Source organism: Callithrix jacchus, chromosome 13 (genome assembly GCF_049354715.1).
Source record: "Callithrix jacchus isolate 240 chromosome 13, calJac240_pri, whole genome shotgun sequence".
NCBI classification, from domain to species: domain Eukaryota; kingdom Metazoa; phylum Chordata; class Mammalia; order Primates; family Cebidae; genus Callithrix; species Callithrix jacchus.
The window spans coordinates 66,630,160-66,647,974 of NC_133514.1; the positions used below are offsets into that span (position 1 = coordinate 66,630,160).

General features: G+C 44.1%; 2 protein-coding genes across 9 annotated transcripts in view; one reads left to right on the forward strand and one right to left on the reverse strand.

Moving 5' to 3' along the window:
* The window catches only part of RMC1 (regulator of MON1-CCZ1), a 29,143-nt gene extending 25,424 nt beyond the window's left edge, over window positions 1-3,719 (forward strand). For all 7 annotated transcript variants that reach the window (XM_002757119.7, XM_078347891.1, XM_078347893.1 and 4 more), the window contains 6 exons: window positions 1,424-1,543; window positions 1,857-1,934; window positions 2,260-2,364; window positions 2,461-2,529; window positions 2,613-2,838; window positions 3,554-3,719. In XM_002757119.7, coding sequence (XP_002757165.1) covers window positions 1,424-1,543; window positions 1,857-1,934; window positions 2,260-2,364; window positions 2,461-2,529; window positions 2,613-2,838; window positions 3,554-3,633 — 678 coding nt within the window. In that variant the 3' untranslated portion in view covers window positions 3,634-3,719. The remainder of the gene's footprint in view (window positions 1-1,423; window positions 1,544-1,856; window positions 1,935-2,259; window positions 2,365-2,460; window positions 2,530-2,612; window positions 2,839-3,553) is intronic.
* The window catches only part of NPC1 (NPC intracellular cholesterol transporter 1), a 64,126-nt gene continuing 49,745 nt past the window's right edge, over window positions 3,435-17,815 (reverse strand). For both annotated transcript variants that reach the window (XM_035270749.3, XM_035270748.3), the window contains exons 14-25: window positions 17,536-17,650; window positions 15,429-15,556; window positions 15,192-15,332; window positions 14,563-14,652; window positions 13,944-14,134; window positions 13,487-13,602; window positions 12,693-12,822; window positions 10,846-11,046; window positions 7,254-7,485; window positions 6,230-6,343; window positions 5,197-5,359; window positions 3,435-4,224 (exon numbers count right to left, since the gene is read on the reverse strand). In XM_035270749.3, the coding sequence (XP_035126640.1) occupies window positions 4,142-4,224; window positions 5,197-5,359; window positions 6,230-6,343; window positions 7,254-7,485; window positions 10,846-11,046; window positions 12,693-12,822; window positions 13,487-13,602; window positions 13,944-14,134; window positions 14,563-14,652; window positions 15,192-15,332; window positions 15,429-15,556; window positions 17,536-17,650 (1,704 nt within the window). In that variant the 3' untranslated portion in view covers window positions 3,435-4,141. The remainder of the gene's footprint in view (window positions 4,225-5,196; window positions 5,360-6,229; window positions 6,344-7,253; window positions 7,486-10,845; window positions 11,047-12,692; window positions 12,823-13,486; window positions 13,603-13,943; window positions 14,135-14,562; window positions 14,653-15,191; window positions 15,333-15,428; window positions 15,557-17,535; window positions 17,651-17,815) is intronic.

Here is a 17,815-nt window from a genome sequence, read left to right on the forward strand (position 1 = left end):
TGATGCAAAATTATTTCCTATGATTAGAATAATGTTACTGAGATTTGCTGCCTGCCATAGGGCAAGCTGGCAGTAGTGGGGGAGTAGTCAGTTCAGGGTCCCTGCATCCCATGAGCTGGAGGCTGCATCTCACTTCAGGCCTTCACCGTTTTCATTTTTCCCGTCTGTGTTTGATCTTGCCTGCAGATTCTTGGTCTACCTGTTTTATGGATGAGAAAAATCAGTCTCTGCTTTGCAATATTTTGTGTATTTTTCTGTTAAGCCGGAGCTAGGACTTAACAATTTAAATTAGATATATAATTTCTATTTGCCACACCTTTCTTTCCTTTTGGGATCTAAATAAGACTGATCCTAGCAGTCAGCTAGCATCCTGTTGAGATAGCGATGATTCAGTGTTAGCACTTGGCAGGGATGTTTGTAGTGAAAGTAATAACCATGGCTTATTGCTACCAAGTTCCGTTGTTATTACCTGTACATCGTATCTTCTGAAGCCAGAAAGAAGAAAAGTTTAGGACAAGGAGAATGAATTATTTCACTTCAAGGATCTGATTAGTCCTAGGCTGAAACTGGTTTTAAACAGCAAAAGCCCCAGAACTCCACTCTGCTTTAGCTGTTCACGGAAGGGTGAGAGGTATGAGACAGGCTACTGAAGAGAGCCAGTTGCCTGGATAGTGTCCATTCCCCCCCTGACAGACATGAGGGATGGCTGAGTCCTTTTGGACTCTACTGCTGTGAGTGTCCTGGGCTGTGGGAATCAGCAGGTCTGATCCCAAGTGGCAGTTTCTGTGCTGTCCCACACTGTGTCTGCTGGACTCCAGAAACCGTCACGACTCAGCAGTGTGGGCCAGTAACCAGCCACATGAGCAGCACCTGGAGTTTCTTGGAAATGCAGGTTCCCAGGCAACACGCCACAGCTATTGCACAATCTGCATGGATCTTAACTACTTGAAAACGTGAGGTAAGGTCGTTAAGGTCTCACCAAACTTTCCTATTCAGAAGGACTTGGGGTGCTCTGGCTTCCCACTTAAAAATCCCTGGATACTCCATGCAGGAGCTACTCATTTATTGCAGGATCAGGACTTCATAAAGCAGGGATGCAGCAGGCCATTTCATTTTTGCCAGATAACAAATGCCCATAGTCCAGGATTAAGTTAAAAAATTGCAAGAGGTTAAAGTAAGATATATTTTAAGAGAAAACTCTTTTCAGTTTCATCTACCATGAAGATTGGAGTATTTTCAAGATGACCAATTCTGACTTCCTAGACTCTCCCCAGCCAGCATAGGAAAACTGGTTTTATCTAAGTAGGGAAAGAAGTCTTCTGCTCATATCCTAGGTCCACAAGAATTCAGTCCTTGTGGTTGAACTGTAAACAGCATCCTTCCTCTAAGATGCTGAAGATCAGTTTGTGGTTTCTTCTTTCAGGCGATGGAAGCAGGGCAGAGCCGAAGCAGCCCACTCCTCAAGAGGCCGGTGCGGACCCAGGCGGTGCTGGACCAGTCTGATGTGTACACCCATGTGCTGTCAGCCTTCGTGGAAAAGAAGGTGGGCTGCAGCTTTCCGCCTGTTCTGGACTGAGAATGCTCAAAACAAGGAAGTTGAGGAACGAGGAGACTTCATGTGATTAGAATCACTGGTTTCCTTGGGTGAGGACCTAGAGCTGGTAGCTTGGCTTCTAATACTCAGGCCTAAAGCATAATCGTTGATGGGGTGGTTCTGGAGCGATTTGTGCAACACCAGTAAAAGATTAGCACGGGGCCATTTTAATGTGGAAACAAGGCGGGGGTTGGATAGACAGTTACATGCAGCCCCGTTTGCACCTCTTGCTATTTATAAAACCACATTTTTTTCTCCCTAGGAGATGCCTCACAAATTTGTGATAGCTGTGCTGATGGAATACATTCGTTCTCTTAACCAGTTTCAGATTGCAGTACAGGTACCTTCAAATCAGCTGGTCCCAAGTTAAAGCAGCAGGAATTTAGGAAAAAAAAAAAAAAGCATTGTCACGATTTCAACTTAGAAGATGATTCTTATATGCTAAGACAGGCCTGCCTCCCTGACTCGGAATGTTGAGTGACTCTCCTGACATTAGTTGGAATGGGAAGTGTAATGTCCAGTCGGGGTCTTTATTTGCTTGATGAAACCATTTCTGGTAGTAACAGACTTTTACTGTGTGGGTTAGAATAGCCACAGTCCTCGGGGAGCCCCTAGTCTGTTGTAGCTGAATGATTTGGAAGTGTACTTTGTACTTTTTTCCTCAGCATTACCTACATGAACTTGTTATCAAAACACTTGTCCAGCACAACCTCTTTTATATGCTGCACCAGTTCCTGCAGTACCACGTCCTCAGTGACTCCAAACCTTTGGTATGCATTGCCAGATTTTTACTTCTGTTGTGGTTAAAAACGGAAAATTTTAACCTTTAACCCTCCAACTGAAGCGGGTCTGAAAATGTCTTTCAGGCTTGTCTGCTGTTATCCCTAGAGAGTTTCTATCCTCCTGCTCATCAGCTCTCTCTGGACATGCTGAAGGTAACTGATGTGTCAGGTTTGGACTATGGAAACTTGCTCTGTTGCTGTTTGCACTGACCTGGACTTCTCTCCCTTATTTCTAGCGACTTTCAACAGCAAATGATGAAATAGTAGAAGTTCTTCTTTCCAAACACCAAGTGTTGGCTGCCTTAAGGTTTATCCGGGGCATCGGTGGCCATGACAACATTTCTGCACGAAAATTTTTAGATGCTGCAAAGCAGACTGAAGACAACATGCTTTTCTATACAATATTCCGCTTTTTTGAACAGCGAAACCAGCGTTTACGAGGGAGCCCCAGTTTCACACCAGGTGAGAATACCGTAGCAATGGAAAGACTTCAGGTAACCAACTGTAGCCTCAAAGAGTAGCAGAGGGCACTGGGGGTGGGTGAGAACTCCTGGGTTAGCTTTTCTGTAAACAGCACAATTTTGTAACAGCCCACCTAGCCCTCAGCCCGTTATTTGTATCAGTGTGAGTTCAGTATGCTGACGGAATCTGAATTATACTCTGGAACTCACCGAGGAGGCAGGTTTTGAGCCGACACATTTAGGACCCAGATCAGGCACAGCCCATCTCTTATAGCAGATCTTGGAATATCTTGAAGCCAGGAATAAGATGGCAAATGGTGGCCAAGGGTTTTAAAGGGCCTGGGGCTTATTAAGGCTTCAGTTTTATGAAGGACACATTGGCTGATCATTCTCATCTCCAAATAGTTATAAACTCTAAGACATCATCTTCTTCAGGATAGGGAAGGATCAGGACTCTAATGAGACTATTTTAGGTCTCACCAACTTTTCCTAGCTTAAGGTAAGATGGCATTTAGTTACCATAAGGACAGGTCAGAATCTCTTCCTTCAGCTTTTCTACTTCCCTCTCAAAGCAGATAGAAAGGGCAACCAAAAAGCTTAGGAAACGAATGTATTTTATTAAAGAAAAATAAGTTAAAACCCAGTAGACACACCTACTTTATTTTTCCCTTGTTTCGTGCCACATCTAACTGGCGATTAAATCTCTTCCTTTTTAGGGGAACACTGTGAAGAACATGTTGCTTTTTTCAAACAGATTTTTGGAGACCAAGCTCTAATGAGGCCTACAACATTCTGAAATCACTTGGTTTTTTTTTTTTTAGATATATAAAAATGTGTACAAAGTTAATTTATTGCATTAATAAAGCTCTTTAAACTATAAAATGTTATAATAAAGTGTATCTACAACCTCAAAGTTCGCTGAAAATGTGGTATAGAACTTGTGGGATGGCTTGCTCCTAAAAGGAGAGACAGTGCATTGATTGGCCTTTACAAAGTGTCAGTGAGCAGATCACATTCACAGCCATCTAGTGTCACCTCCTGCTTGCTAAAGAATGAGGTTTCTTTCTTGAAGAAGCGGGGAGAAGTTTAGTGTCCTGTGGTTGCCTCCAGATGATTTAGTAATACTGCTTTCCATGTCAACTGTGTATTCCTGAGTTCACAGGCGCTATGTTCAAAGCTGCTGCTAAATAGCCTGGTGATTGGTGCCATCCCATGTTCAACTTGGCCTTACCGATGCAGCGCCCGTCCAGTGGTACACCGACCAACCCTTAGATACAGTTCAGTCTGCATGCCCTGTGAGAGGGCTAGAAGTTTAGAAGCCGTTCGCGCTCTGTTCCTTTGAATCGCTCTTCAGTGGCATGACTTTTGGCTTTATTTACTGATGGCCCTATGAGAGAAAAAAAATTTTTATTTCTGCAGGAGAAAGGGAGCTAGTTGGCTGGGCATAGTGACTCATGTCTGTAATCCTAACACTTTGGGAGACTGAGGCAGGAGAATTGCTTGAGACCAGCCTGGTCAAGAGGGTGAGACCTCTCTCTCTCTTAGAGATGGGCTCTTTGCTTTCTTGCTCAGGGTGGAGTGCAGTGGTGTAAACACGACTCACTGCATCCTGAGCCCATTCTTCTGGGCTCAAGCAAGCTTCCTGCGTCAGCCTACCAAGTAGGTGGGACTGCAGATGTGCACACCACTCACCTGTCTAATTTTATTCTGTAGAGATAGAGGCCTTGCTATGTTGCCTAGGCTGATCTCAAACCATTCTCCTGCCTCAGCCTCCCAAAGTGCAATCTCTTTTTTTTTTAAGAAAAGGAGCTAGTATATTAGATTGTAACAGAACTAGTTTCTATCCCCTGGAGATGATAAAAAGCCCTCATCTTCTTAATCTACTTCAATGCCTCAATTTAGTTACAGAGCTATAAATCAAGCAAATCAGGACTGTTCTTTCAAACATGGGTCATTTTTGTGCAAGATGAAGTGGCCATAGAAATAAACGGATCAAGGATAGTCAATGAGTGACAGCATTGCTGGTGTGAGAGCTGAGTGCCAGATGGACTTCTTCATCTCAGCAGAGAGGAGCTGCCCCACCTGCTGACACTCAGATGCATTCAAAAGCCGACTGCAGGCCTCTGAAGCAGACGTTTCAGGCCTCCAGAAAAAACATCAGCAACTTACTAATGAAGTACTCTGCACCATCATGAAGCCCCTGGATGGGTTTTTTCTTAGAGGAAATTTTTTTACTCTGTATCATTTATCAAATGACCATTAATATGAGTTCAAATACTTGAAAAGAATGCCTCAGGACAGAATTCCCTTTCAGTAACATGCTACTCTTGTGCCCCACTTTGAAGACAAGAACTCTTACCTATGTAACTGAGTAAGACAGGGAGAAATATTAATCCGTGTGTGGCTCCCAGTAACACCATAGCCAAGTACATCCTGAAGTAGAATATCTGGAAAATTTGAGATTTGGCAAAAGCCAACACCACAATCCCTCCAAATTTTGTAAGTGTGATTCCACTGAATACCTAAAAGAAGAGATACTGTGTTAGAAACCACTTTTAGCAACCTGTAATGGAACACTTCCTTAAACGGATTTCTCCTGGGTCCAAGTGATTCTCCTGCCCCAGCCTCCCACGTAGCTGGGATTATAGACGTGTGCCACCACACCTGGCTAATTTTTGTGTTTTTAGTAGAGATGGGGTTTCACCGTGTTGGCTCAGCTGGTCTCGAACTCCTGGCCTCAAGTGATCTGCCCACCTTGGCCTCCCAAAGTGCTAGGATTACAGGCATGAGCCACTGTGCCCAGCCCTTATGGGGATTTCTTAATATTCAAGGTTCAAAGCAATGGGAACAAACCCAGGTAGCATCTACTACCTAATACTGTTTTATTTGCTCCTTTGTATTCTGCATAGACACTGCATCGTGTCTCTAAATCAAATATCTTTATATTCTCAGGTGAAAAATATTTAAAAGTATTCAAAACAAAGTTTTAGTTTTTACTCTTTACCAGGTATTTTCTACAGTGGTAAAGAGACAGGCTAAGCCAGGGTGTAGAGTTGAACCAAGATGGCTCTCTAGGCACCAGCCACACATCACACACTGGGTTCCTGGCCGGGGCTTCCCTGCCTGTATTTTGAATGGAAAAGACTGCCAGCTGTCTCACATTTAATTTTTCTTATTTTCCTGCTTCAGCAAGCTGCCACTTAAAAAGGAGCGGCACCAACAGGTACAGTTCCACGATGTGGATCCATTCTGTCCACGATGTGGCAGCTAATTCATGAACTGCCTGAAAGCTTACAATCCTTAGGAGCTGCTTTCTAAGTACAGGATCCAGTCACTAAGTGGGACACTTGATGGTGCGACTCTGCCCACATGGGCTAGATCAGGGTACTCACGGAGCTGCCCATGTGGGCGAGTGCCTCTTCTGCGCGGTCCACACGGCTGCCCTTCGTGCTCACCGTGAACGCTCTGGTTATGTGGCTGCAAAACTCCACGGAGATGCCACAGCTCTGAAATAAAGCACCTCCTTTAGGATGGCTGTCTTCCTGTTAAAGACCCTAAGGAGCCACCCCGTTCCCAGGATGGGGGCTAATTACCAGAGCACCCTGGGTGCTAGAGGAGGTCAAGCATCCCACTGGACTTATAATACAAGGCCTCCATCACACCAATCTATATACCAGGAACTTTGGGGCCCTCTCTACGCAAAGCCAAAGGCCTGGTTTTCTGTGGCACATTTGCTTTGATCAGGAGAAACTGCTGGAACCCCTTAAGGTCTCCCTGCTCGCACCGAGCCGGAAAACTGTCACATCTTTTCTTGGACCTCACTGCTCCCCTATCTGAAGCAGGTTCATATCTGAGAGTACAGATGCACTGTTCTATTTTCCATGAATACCTTCTTGAATGCTCTCATCTTTAATGATTAAAAGCACCTGGCAACCTCACAGGAGGCAAAACGCACTGGGTCAGAGACGTCCTGGGGTGGGGTGCAATTTTCTAAGTAAAAAGAACACCCTGCTGTCATAGACTACGTGCTTGTGCAATCTCGTCAGAATAACAAATTACAGGCACAATACCCCAGAGCTAGGCCAGGAAATTACATTTCCATGGTTAGAGGCAGGTATTTCGTGGTATTCCATCAGGTATGCTAGCACAGCTGCAAAGAATGGGACAAGAGAAAAAAACTGAACTAGAGAAAGTCCCTGTAATGTGCCTCTGCTCCCAGATGTCCCACTCCATGCTCGCTCCGTCTAAGCCCTGTCCGACCTCTATCCAGCATTCATCCTGCCTCTCCGTGTGTGCCAAGAGCAAGCGCCAGACTTGGTTATCTTACTCCATTTTATGGTTTACATGGAATCTAAGACAGCAATTCCCCTAGTAAAACAGGAGCTATGGACAAACTGAGAATGGACGAGGACTCACCATCACCAGGTTGACCAAGGACACAGCATTCAGACTGATGCCCCAGAGCCACATAACTCCAAACATGTTGACCAAGACCATGGCGATGGTGGTGCACATGATGACAGCGGACCACAGCTCGCAGCCCAGGAGGACCATGGTTACCAGAAATATGGCGCCCAGGGACGCACCGAGGTTGAAGACAGTATCGTCAATGATGGTCAGGTACTGTTCGTAGAAGACATAAAACACACTGGAGAGGAGAGGGGAGGCCCCGTTAAAGCTCACTCTCACTCCCAGAAACTGCGTGTTCATCCCATCACCACTGCCAAGCAGTCAGACTCCTTTGGGAAACAACCCTTGCAGACAACCTTGCTGGCTGTCTACAAGACTCATCTAAAGCCACTCACTTGACTTCTGATGGCCACTGACCACCCATAGAAGGACCCAGTAGTGATGCAAAATGTGTATTTTTGATAAAGTTTTTGTTATAAGCCCAATCTATGCTATTTTTTTTTTAATCGTACTTTAGGTTCTGGGCTACATGTGCAGATCATGCAGGAATGTTGCATAGGTACACACATGGCAATGTGGTTTGCTGCCTCCATCCCCCCGTCACCTACATCTGGCATTTCTCCCCATGTTATCCCTCCTCGACCTCCCCACACCCCTGCTGTCCCTCCGTTGGCACCCCACCAATAGACCCCAGGGTGTGACGCTCCCCTCCCTGTGTCTCATTGTTCATCACCCGCCTATGAGTGAGAACATGTGGTGTTTTTCTGTTCTTGTGTCAGTATGAGAATTATGGTTTCCAGATTCATCCATGTCCCTACAAAGGACACAAACTCTTCATTTTTTATGGCTGCACAGTATTCCATGGTGTATATGTGCCACATTTTCCTTGTCCAGTCTATTGTCAATGGGCATTTGGGTTGGTTCCAGGTTTCTGCTGTTGTAAACAGTGCCGCTATGAACATACGTGTGCATGTGTCTTTAAAATAGAATGATTTATAATCCTTTGGGTATATACCCAGTAATGGGATTGCTGGGTCAAATAGAATTTCTATTTCTAGGTCCTTGAGGAAGGGCCACACTGTCTTCCACAATGGTTGAACTAGTTTACACTCCTACCAACAGTGTAAAAGTGTTCCTATCCTCTCCACATCCTCTCCAGCATGTTGTCTCCAGATTTTTTAATGATTGCCATTCTAATTGGCGTGAGGTGGTATCTCAATGTGGTTTTGATTTGCATTTCTCTAATGATCAGTGATGATGAGCTTTTTTTTTGTTGGCCTCATATATGTCTTCTTTTGAAAAGTGTCTGTTCATATCCTTCACCCACTTTTGGATGGGTTTATTTTTTTCTTGTAAATCTGTTTTAGTTCTTTGTATATTGTGGACATTAGCCCTTTGTCAGATGAGTAGATTGCAAAAATTTTTTCCCATTCTATTGGTTGCCGGTTCACTCTAATGATTGTTTCTTTTGCTGTGCGGAAGCTCTGGGTTTAATTAGGTCCCATTTGTCTATTTTGGCTTTTGTTGCCAATGCTTTTGGTGTTTTACTCAAGAAGTCCTTGCCTATGCCTATGTCCTGAATGGTTTTGCCTAGGTAGGGTTTTTATGGTGTTAGGTCTTAAGTCTTTAATCCATCTGCAGTTAATTTTAGTGTAAGGTGTCAGGAAGGGGTCCAGTTTCTGCTTTCTGCACATGGCTAGCCAGTTTTCCCAACACAATTTATTAAACAGGGAATCCTTTCCCCATTGCTTGTTTTTGTCAGGTTTGTCAAAGATCAGATGGTTGTAGATGTGTGGTGTTGCCAGGGCCTCTGTTCTGTTCCATTGGTCTGTATCTCTGTTTTGATACCAGTACCATGCTGTTTTGATTACTGTAGCTTTGTAGTATAGTTTGAAATCAGGTAGTGTGATGCCTCTGGCTTTGTTCTTTTTGTTTAGGATTGTCTTGGCTATGAGGGCTCTCTTTTGGTTCCATATGAAGTTTAAGGTGGTTTTTTCCAGTTCTCTGAAGAAGGTCATTGGTAGCTTGATGGGGATAGCATTGAATCTATAAATTATTTTCATGATACTGATTCTTCCTAACCATGAGCATGGAATGTTTCTCCATCTGTTTGTGTCCTCCGTTATTTTCTTGAGCAGTGGTTTGTAGTTCTCCTTGAAAAGGTCCTTTACATCCTTTATTAGTTGTATTCCTAGGTATTTTATTCTCTTTGTAGCAATTGTGAATGGGAGTTTGCTCATGATTTCACTCTCTGTTAGTCTGTTATTGGTGTATAGAAATGCTTTTGATTTCTGCACATTGATTTTGTATCCTGAGACTTTGCTGAAGTTGCTTATCAGTTTAAGGAGATTTTTGGGCTGAGATGATAGGATCTTCTAAATATACAATCATGTCATCTGCAAATAGAGACAATTTGGCTTCCTCTTTTCCTAGCTGAATATCCTTTATTTTTTTTTCTTGCCTAATTGCTCTGGCTAGAACTTCCAGTACTATATTGAATAGCAGTGGTGAGAGAGGGCATCCTTGTCTAGTGCTGGATTCCAAAGGGAATGCTTCCAGTTTTTGCCCATTCAGTATGATATTGGCTGTATGTTTGTCATAAATAGCTTTTATTGTTTTAAGATACATTCCTTCGATACCTAGTTTATTGAGAGTGTTTAGCATAAAGGGCTGTTGAATTTTGTTGAAGGCCCTCTCTGCATCTTTTGAGATAATCATGTGGTTTTTGTCTTTGGTTCTGTTTATGTGGTGGATTACGTTTATATACCTGGGTATGTTGAAACCAGCCTTGCATCTCTGGAATGATGCCTACTTGGATTGTGATGGATAAGCTTTTCAATGTGCTGTTGCAATCAGATCTATGCTATTTTATAGACATTTATAGAGAGCATTCCACAGCATTTTGAAAAAAATAAATGAATCCTGATCTATCCTGAGACACTACCTCAGGCTCAGAGGGTCTGTGTAAGGCCTGTGGTAAAAAACGCTTTCATGTAATTTTTGGCAGAGCTAACCAGCTCTTCCCAGGAATTAGGTAAGATACCAGCTCTGAGAACTTCTTCCAAACAAATCCAGGCCTTCTTGCTTTAAGCAAGATCATGGGCAGGCAGGAAAAACAGATCACTTGTGCCTCCTACCTTTCTACAGTTTCCAAATTCAGTATTTCATTTCATGCATAATGCTTTTCTTGCTGGGGGAAAAAAAAACCCTAACAATATAAAAAGTCTATATACAGGCATCATCCCAAATAACCAGCAGCTGGGGATTGTGGTCCGTTGCTGGCCAAGAATACGGGCCTGGCCCAGCTCTGAGCTACCTGTTCTCCAAGCGCCCCCTGCCTTGAGCCCTTTCCCAGTGTGCAGCAGCGCAGAGATCAAGTTCTGTGTCTCTAGCCCTCAGGCCTTGGTAGAGGCTTTAGATTCTGAGCCCCCTTGCCCAGCACCCATTTCCTTCAATATATTCTTCTGTGCTCAGAATGGAGCAGGGGCCAAAACCCAACCTGAAAATCAGTATCTTGCCAAGGGAACCCTTCCCCAGAGGCTCCGGCCAGCATAGGCCCTATCCTGGGCAAACCCCAACGAAAAAGTGTAGGCTTTACCTGTAGGGAAACACCCGGTAAGCACTGCCGTTAATGCCCATGGTTTCAGTGATGTTACTGGCTATAAGTCGTGCTTTCTTCAGAGCGTCAATAAAGTCAGCAGAGGTCTGCAGCACAGTGTGGTAGGTCATGAAGTATGTGGCTCCAACCCCGGTGCCATTGCTGAGGATGTTAACTGCAGAACTATAGGCAGCATGTCCTCTGAGGAAAGAATCATGGGTGTCAGAGAGTCCAGGCCTTGCAAAATACCAGCAGAATCTGAGCACTCAAGGCTAAGCAAAACCACCTGATCCTGGGCTCAGAGGTCAGACCCAGCTGTACAAGGCCCCCAGGATAAGGGAACACTAAAGGTTTAGCTTATTCTCTCCCAGAATGACTTTTTTTTTTTTTTTTTTTTTTTTTTGAGACAGATAAAAAGCCCCTCATTTTATCTGTCACCCAGGCTGGAATACAATGTCATGATCTTGATTCACTGCAACCTCCACCTCCCGGGTTCAAGCAATTCTTCCTGCCTCAGCCTCCCGAGTATTACAGATGCCTGCCACCATGCCTAACTAACTTTTAATTTTTTTAGTAGAGACAGGGTTTTGCCATGTTGGCCAGGCTGGTCGTCTTCAACTCCTGACCTCAGGTGATCCACATGCCTTGGCCTCCCAAAGTGCTGGGATTACAGGTATGAGCTACCATGCCTAGCCAGAATGGCTTTCCTTGATTGTTCTAGGTTCTCTGGTACATAGCTGCTGTTTCTCTACTTGGTTTCATGTGTACAGAAGTTTATTCAGTCCTGTTATGTAACAGGAGGCAGGAAAGGGCAAGGGCCCAGGGAACAGTCTCAGCCCTGCCATTTGCTGGTCATGTAACCCTTGGCAAAATGACCTCCTCTGAGTCCTGGTCTCCTCTTCTGTAAATGGGTATACCACCACCTACTCATAGGCTGTGTGATGATAAATGGAATAATTTCAGGGAGTGCCTGGCATGACACTGGCACCCCGGAGGCTCCCCAGGAACAGTGGCTACGGCCTTCAGAAAAACTGAATCTACCTCAATTTACTTTATGTAGGCCAAAGCATCCGGTCAGTGGGTAAATCAAGCTGCAAGATTCATTTCTACTTTACTTTTAGGGGTAGTCATCCCATGATACCTAGGTCTCAAAGCACATACATGATATAAATGATTCACTGATATGACTGTTCAGACGTGTGTTCTTACAAAAAATGTTACCTAACATACACGGGGATACTCATTCTCTGCCTCCAAAAGCTTCCAAATCAACCCCAGAGACTTCCGGTCATGGTCACTATTTTTGGGCCATATGTCCGGCTTCCGTGGGTAACTGGCTGCCTGGCTGGATGGGGGATATATATTATATATAATATATATATATAATATACATAACCCCATATATGGATGGGCTGTAAGGAGCATGATGGGCTGTAAGAATCGAAACCTTAACGTGGGATAACATTACCAAAACAAAGATGTCGCCCCAGCTGCCATCAGCACAACTGAACAGACCGAGTTCCTTCAGGCCTGGATTACAGCAGGCCATCCTGTCCCTCAGCCCTGCTTGGAATGTGCACAGAAATCTGCATTCATTCTCATGCCCAGGGGGCCAGGACACAGACGGAGCATGAGAAGTGAATGGCCACGCTAAAACAGAATCAGCTGAGCACTGTGAGGCATTTTTCTTAAAAAGGTGTTTTCAGTCTCCCTACTTCCACCAAAGAACCAGGACACGGTGGGGCAGAGAAGAGGATGTTCCCATGTAACTGTTTTAGCCTGGTCCTCTCCTAGTTTTCTATTGCAAATTGAAGTGGATGCTTGTCTGCAATGGCAGCAGCACTTACCCTTTGCCACACTTGGGGTTAGGATTATCCGAAAGGAACATGGGCAGGAATTTCATGAAGTCTCTACCCTGAGGCCGCTGTTTGCCCTCTGCAGTCAGAGGCCTGCAGCGGATGCAGGCAGGGTCGACCACTAGCGGAGACATGCAGGGAAAACACGACTGTTAGAAGAATGGGTCTCCAGATTTTTGGTAAAACATTTAAAAATACTGACAGTGAGGGAAATCTTTCCCCTTATCTAAAAGCTTCAGCCACATGTGACTTTCACAGTTTAATGAATTTGAAATACCATTTTCATCTTAGGCATAGTATGCAATATTTTCTTCCTTGAAGTAGATCTCCTCCTTCAAGGGCAGCCTTGACTGGTATTACAAGAGCCTAGGGATTCCACGTTTTTATTAATTCCAGGGGAACCTCAACGCTCCTACAAAACCATAGGGCAAAGTGATTTAAAAAAAAAAAAAAAGCTCTCCTCTGAGAAGCTAAGGCCGGATACCAATCCTGAGAAGCAATCACTGGAGCCTGGACAGGATGAGAAACCTTATCTGGAAACCACACACCCAAGAAGTGGACCTTGTTCAGCCTGCAGCCCCAAGGGTGGTTGTCTGAGACAGGAACAACATGACAATTTCACAATGAATGACTGAGGAAAGGAATAATGACACAGGGAGGGAGGGAGACCCAGCTTTGATGTACAAATAGCTATAAACTGAGGCACGATACAAATGATTTATAAATGACAATTTGAAAACTTTTCAGAAAAAAGGGGAAAGATTTGGTAAAGGAGATGAAGGTACCTGAAGCATTGCAGAACTGGTCAGTGATATTGTCCACTCGACAGCAAGATGACTGCGGCTTCACCCAGTCGAAATAATCGTCAATCCAGGATGAGGGGGCGAAGCCTATTCGGGTACTACAGAGGAGAGACAGGGTTACTGACCTCCTCCACAGGGAGGAAGTCTTTAGTTTCAGTACTTTTTCTTAAAACCTAACTTCCTAGTCTACATTTTATACTGCTAACGGTCAAAAGAAAAACTACATGAGCACTTAATGAAAAAAACTTTCCAAGATTAGGTGGTGAATTAGTCCTTTCAAAGGTTTTGTTAAGGTAAAGCCAGATTTACCAGACATTGTGCATAAAAACAAAGTTTTCCAAGAAAGCCTATTTTCCAAGAGACATTTTAGGCCTGAGCTGACTGCCTGGCTGAGAGTCCCCTCCACTACTTCTGAAGTACAAGATGAGGCGGTACTGACTAGTTGTCCAGCTGTGCCGCGTTAAATATCTGCTGCACCAGGGAATCGTTGTTGCAGCCCATGCCGCCGCACACCATGTTCTGCCCCTTTGGAGAAGTGTAGTCGTGCCCTTCCTCCAGGACAAAGTACACAGGCGGACCCGCATGCAGGTACTGACTGATGGATTTGAAATAATCCACCACATAGGAGTCCTGAAAGAAAATAGGAGAGAGTGTGAACACTCTGATAGTAACTAAGCAAGGTGAGGAGCACTGAGAATACAAGGACACCAGAAGGTGCCTGGCTGAGATGCCTCCAGTCAGATTCACAATTCCTGACACCACCAGTCTTCCCTGCAGTGCTCCAGGGTGCTCCTCCTGCTAGCCCCACAATCAGGAGAGCACCTTATCAGGTAACCTCATAAGACTGGTTGCTCCTGTTCTGCAGCTGTGCCCAGAGGGGCTCAGTTCAGAATGCCAAGCAGCGCACACTGGCAGTGCATTGGGGCAGTTCTCACCCTGGAAACCCTGTCACCATTTGAAGTTGGAAGCAGGCACTTGCTTGAAACACCCGCATGCATGTTTTGAAAATGTATTCATCATCAAATAAAGAAGTTAAGATCAAAAGGAAGGCATCTTACATCTGGCATTGAAAGAGACTGATCCAATCCAATATCTACTTTGTTCAGGACTGCAATGCTGAATGACAGAACACCCACAAATACTGCTACCTGGAACAAGAAATGAATCATAAGACAGAGACTGCTTAGTGTAATAAGCTTATGACCAGACATAAAATCTTAAGCACAAACAAAAAGCACAATTTTTTGAAATGGAAAAGTTTAAATGACAGGCTAAGATCACAGGGAGTGGAGGGCAGTAGGTGAGACCACAGCATGCAGAGTCCAAGCTCCTGAGTGCAAATTCTGACTCTGTCTCTTATGCACTTAGTGACTTGGTACAAACCACTTAACCTCTCTTAGCTTCTATTTCCTCATCAGTAAAAAAGGAAAAATAAAGTTTATTGGCAGTTTTCCGTGAATCTGAAACTATTTCAAAATAAAAACTTAAAGAAAACTCTTATTATATGGACTGACAAAAGCTCACAGGAAAAATATTTTATCTACTGGTATATATTTGCTTTTGCATTTTTTAAAAGATATATTTAATGGCTGTAAGAATCTCCTTCCCAGGCTGTCTGACTTCTTAGAAGGCATTTGATAACCTGTTTTGGTGAAAGGAAAGAGAAAAACCACAGATAAGGGCATACCACAATTGGTCTCATCCAGTCCTTTAGCAGAAGTGGAGCATAGGAGTTTTTGAAGAAGCGAAACAAACAGCTCTCTGAGGCCTGGACACTTGTTCCATCTTCAACACCTTTGATGCAGCAAAAGATGTCTAGCCGATTTTTCTGAGGAGACACAGGGGACAAAGGTTATACCCTCTGTCTGCTTCCTCTAGATTCTAAACTCAAATTAAATAGTCTATAATCCTGGCACCAATTTACCTCTTGACGTTTAATGTCTAATCCCAAGAGACTCACGAAACAGGTAATCTGCAGAAGAAAGTCAATGAAGACTGCCAATCCCGCAAACAGAGAGAATGTGTGTACAGCTGGCATCACGGACAGTGCTCCTGTGAGGGAGAGAGGGGCTCTGTGTCACTTCTGTTTATAGCAGGGGGGCTCTCTGCAAATCTTACATTCATGTGCACATACAGATACAAGGAGCCAGCACAGGCCAAATCCATGAGAAGGCATGCTACTGCTGGGCATTATTCCAGAACTAGGACAGGAGGTGATAAACTGGTGCTTTTCAAAACGCACTCAGCAGCAGACCATCGGAGGAGCCCCATCCTACTTAAGCAAGTATGACAGGAATTCAACCCCAATTCTACGATACTCAGGTTCACAGGAAAATTCATGCACATTAAAATTTGAGAACCACGAATACAGGCCATTTCGTACAGTACCTTCTATGCTTCACTGTAAGAAAGACAGTATTTTCCATCTATGACATCAGCAATGTTAGCCTCCCAGTTTAGTTACGGTAAGAGGTAACTCACAATCGAGTGAGGATCAAAGGCATGAGGGTAAGACTTGGAAACTGCAAACTGGCAGCCCATGAATCAGGTGGTTCTTGTTTAGCCCACACTGTATCGATTAAAAAACTTTTTGTTTTAAGTTGCCAATATCAGCAATGACATTTTACACAAAGATCTAGATTCACATAGCTTTGCTTGGGGAAAAAAAAAAAAAACAAACCAACAAAACAGACCTTGTAGCACTGGGCTGGCCACACGTAACAGCCTTTTTAGATGGGACATGTGCACTTGGGGCGCCACAATCCCTACCCACCTCTGTTGTCCCACCAAAGTCACTCCAACCTTGAGGCACCGTCTCTGCTGCTATTATCATCACACCTGCACTGGTTTTCTTATAATAGAAGTGAAAAAAAGAAAGTTTTTTTTTTTGGCACCTGTGTTTGTCAAAAGGAACTACAGGGCTACAGGTTTCAAAAGCACATGGTTTTGCAGAAATGAAGAATGACAAGGTCGCAGTGTATCTGTGTTGAAAAACTACCACCAATGATGAACTTACAATGGCCCCGATTAAGCTGAGCCAAGTAGGCACTGCAGTTTGTGACCTGTGGATGGTTTTCTCTGGACTGAGTGATTCTAGTCCAGCCTCCTCTACAGTGGACAGAGTCACTTTGCTCTTGCTACACTTCAGAGATGGGGCAGGCAGCCCCACTAGTGAGTCTATTTGGTGATTCCTGTATGTAAAAGAAACACAGAAGTGCTGACTTTGTTCCAGCTTATTCTAGCTCCTTGTAATGAGGTGAGTCAAGAACCTCTGCTCATTAACAAGGCTGCTTTCCCAATGAGTTGTGTGCACAGAAGAGAAAGGCTGCCTTTGAAAACAATGGCAAACATCTTGCAAGTGAGTGCCTGTGGATTTGGGAGCTGCTGCTTAGAGAGTGTCATGTTGAGAAGAATTCGGTGGCTACTCAAGGATGCCATTTTCAATTATCAACATTCCCAGTGACTACAAAAGGGGAAAGTGGCAAGACAAACTCTAGGTCACTCTCACCCTGAACCCCAACATCAACGCTGTCCTGACAATTAAATAAGAAGGAAGCCACTTGCAAAATGATACCCAAGATATTGCTGCCAATTCTTCTGTGGTCCCTTCAGTGATACTCTGAACAAAGCTTAAAAAAGGAGATAACACAGGCTGGGTCTGGTGGCTCACAGTAATCACAGTACTTTAGGAGGTCGAGACAGGTGGATCACCTGAGGTCAGGAATTTGAGACCAGCCTGGACAACATGGTGAAACCCTATCTCTACTAAAAACACGAAAAATTAGCGAGGCATAGTGGTGTGTGCCTTTAATCCCAGCTACTTGGGAGGCAAAGGCAGGAGAATCACTTGAGGTGGAGTTTGCAGTGAGCCAAGATTGCATCACTGCACTCCAGTCTGGGTGACAGAGTGAGACTCCATTTCAGGAAAAAAAAAAAAAGATGCAAAACAAAGGGGCATGTTCAGATACCCAGCTCCTTCTTTCTCCAGGCTCAGTGAACTACAGGGCTGGTAGGATTGAAAGCATAATTACCTAAGAAAAATGCTACAGTCTCAGAAAAGGATGACAGGAACATACTGGGAGCCACTTCTCCTAGGACCCTGCCCAGCTGCTGATCCAGGGTTTCCCCTTGAAGACGTTCATCTCTCTTAAAAAAAAAAAAAAAAGAGAGAAAATTATGCAACATTAAAATTTCTCAATAACAATGCCACTTCTTGCTGCCTTAACTCAAGGGTAAAGATAAACCATTAGCAGATGATTAGCAGTGTCTTCTAAGCATATAAACTTCGGTGGGGGACTCCAATGTTCTCGT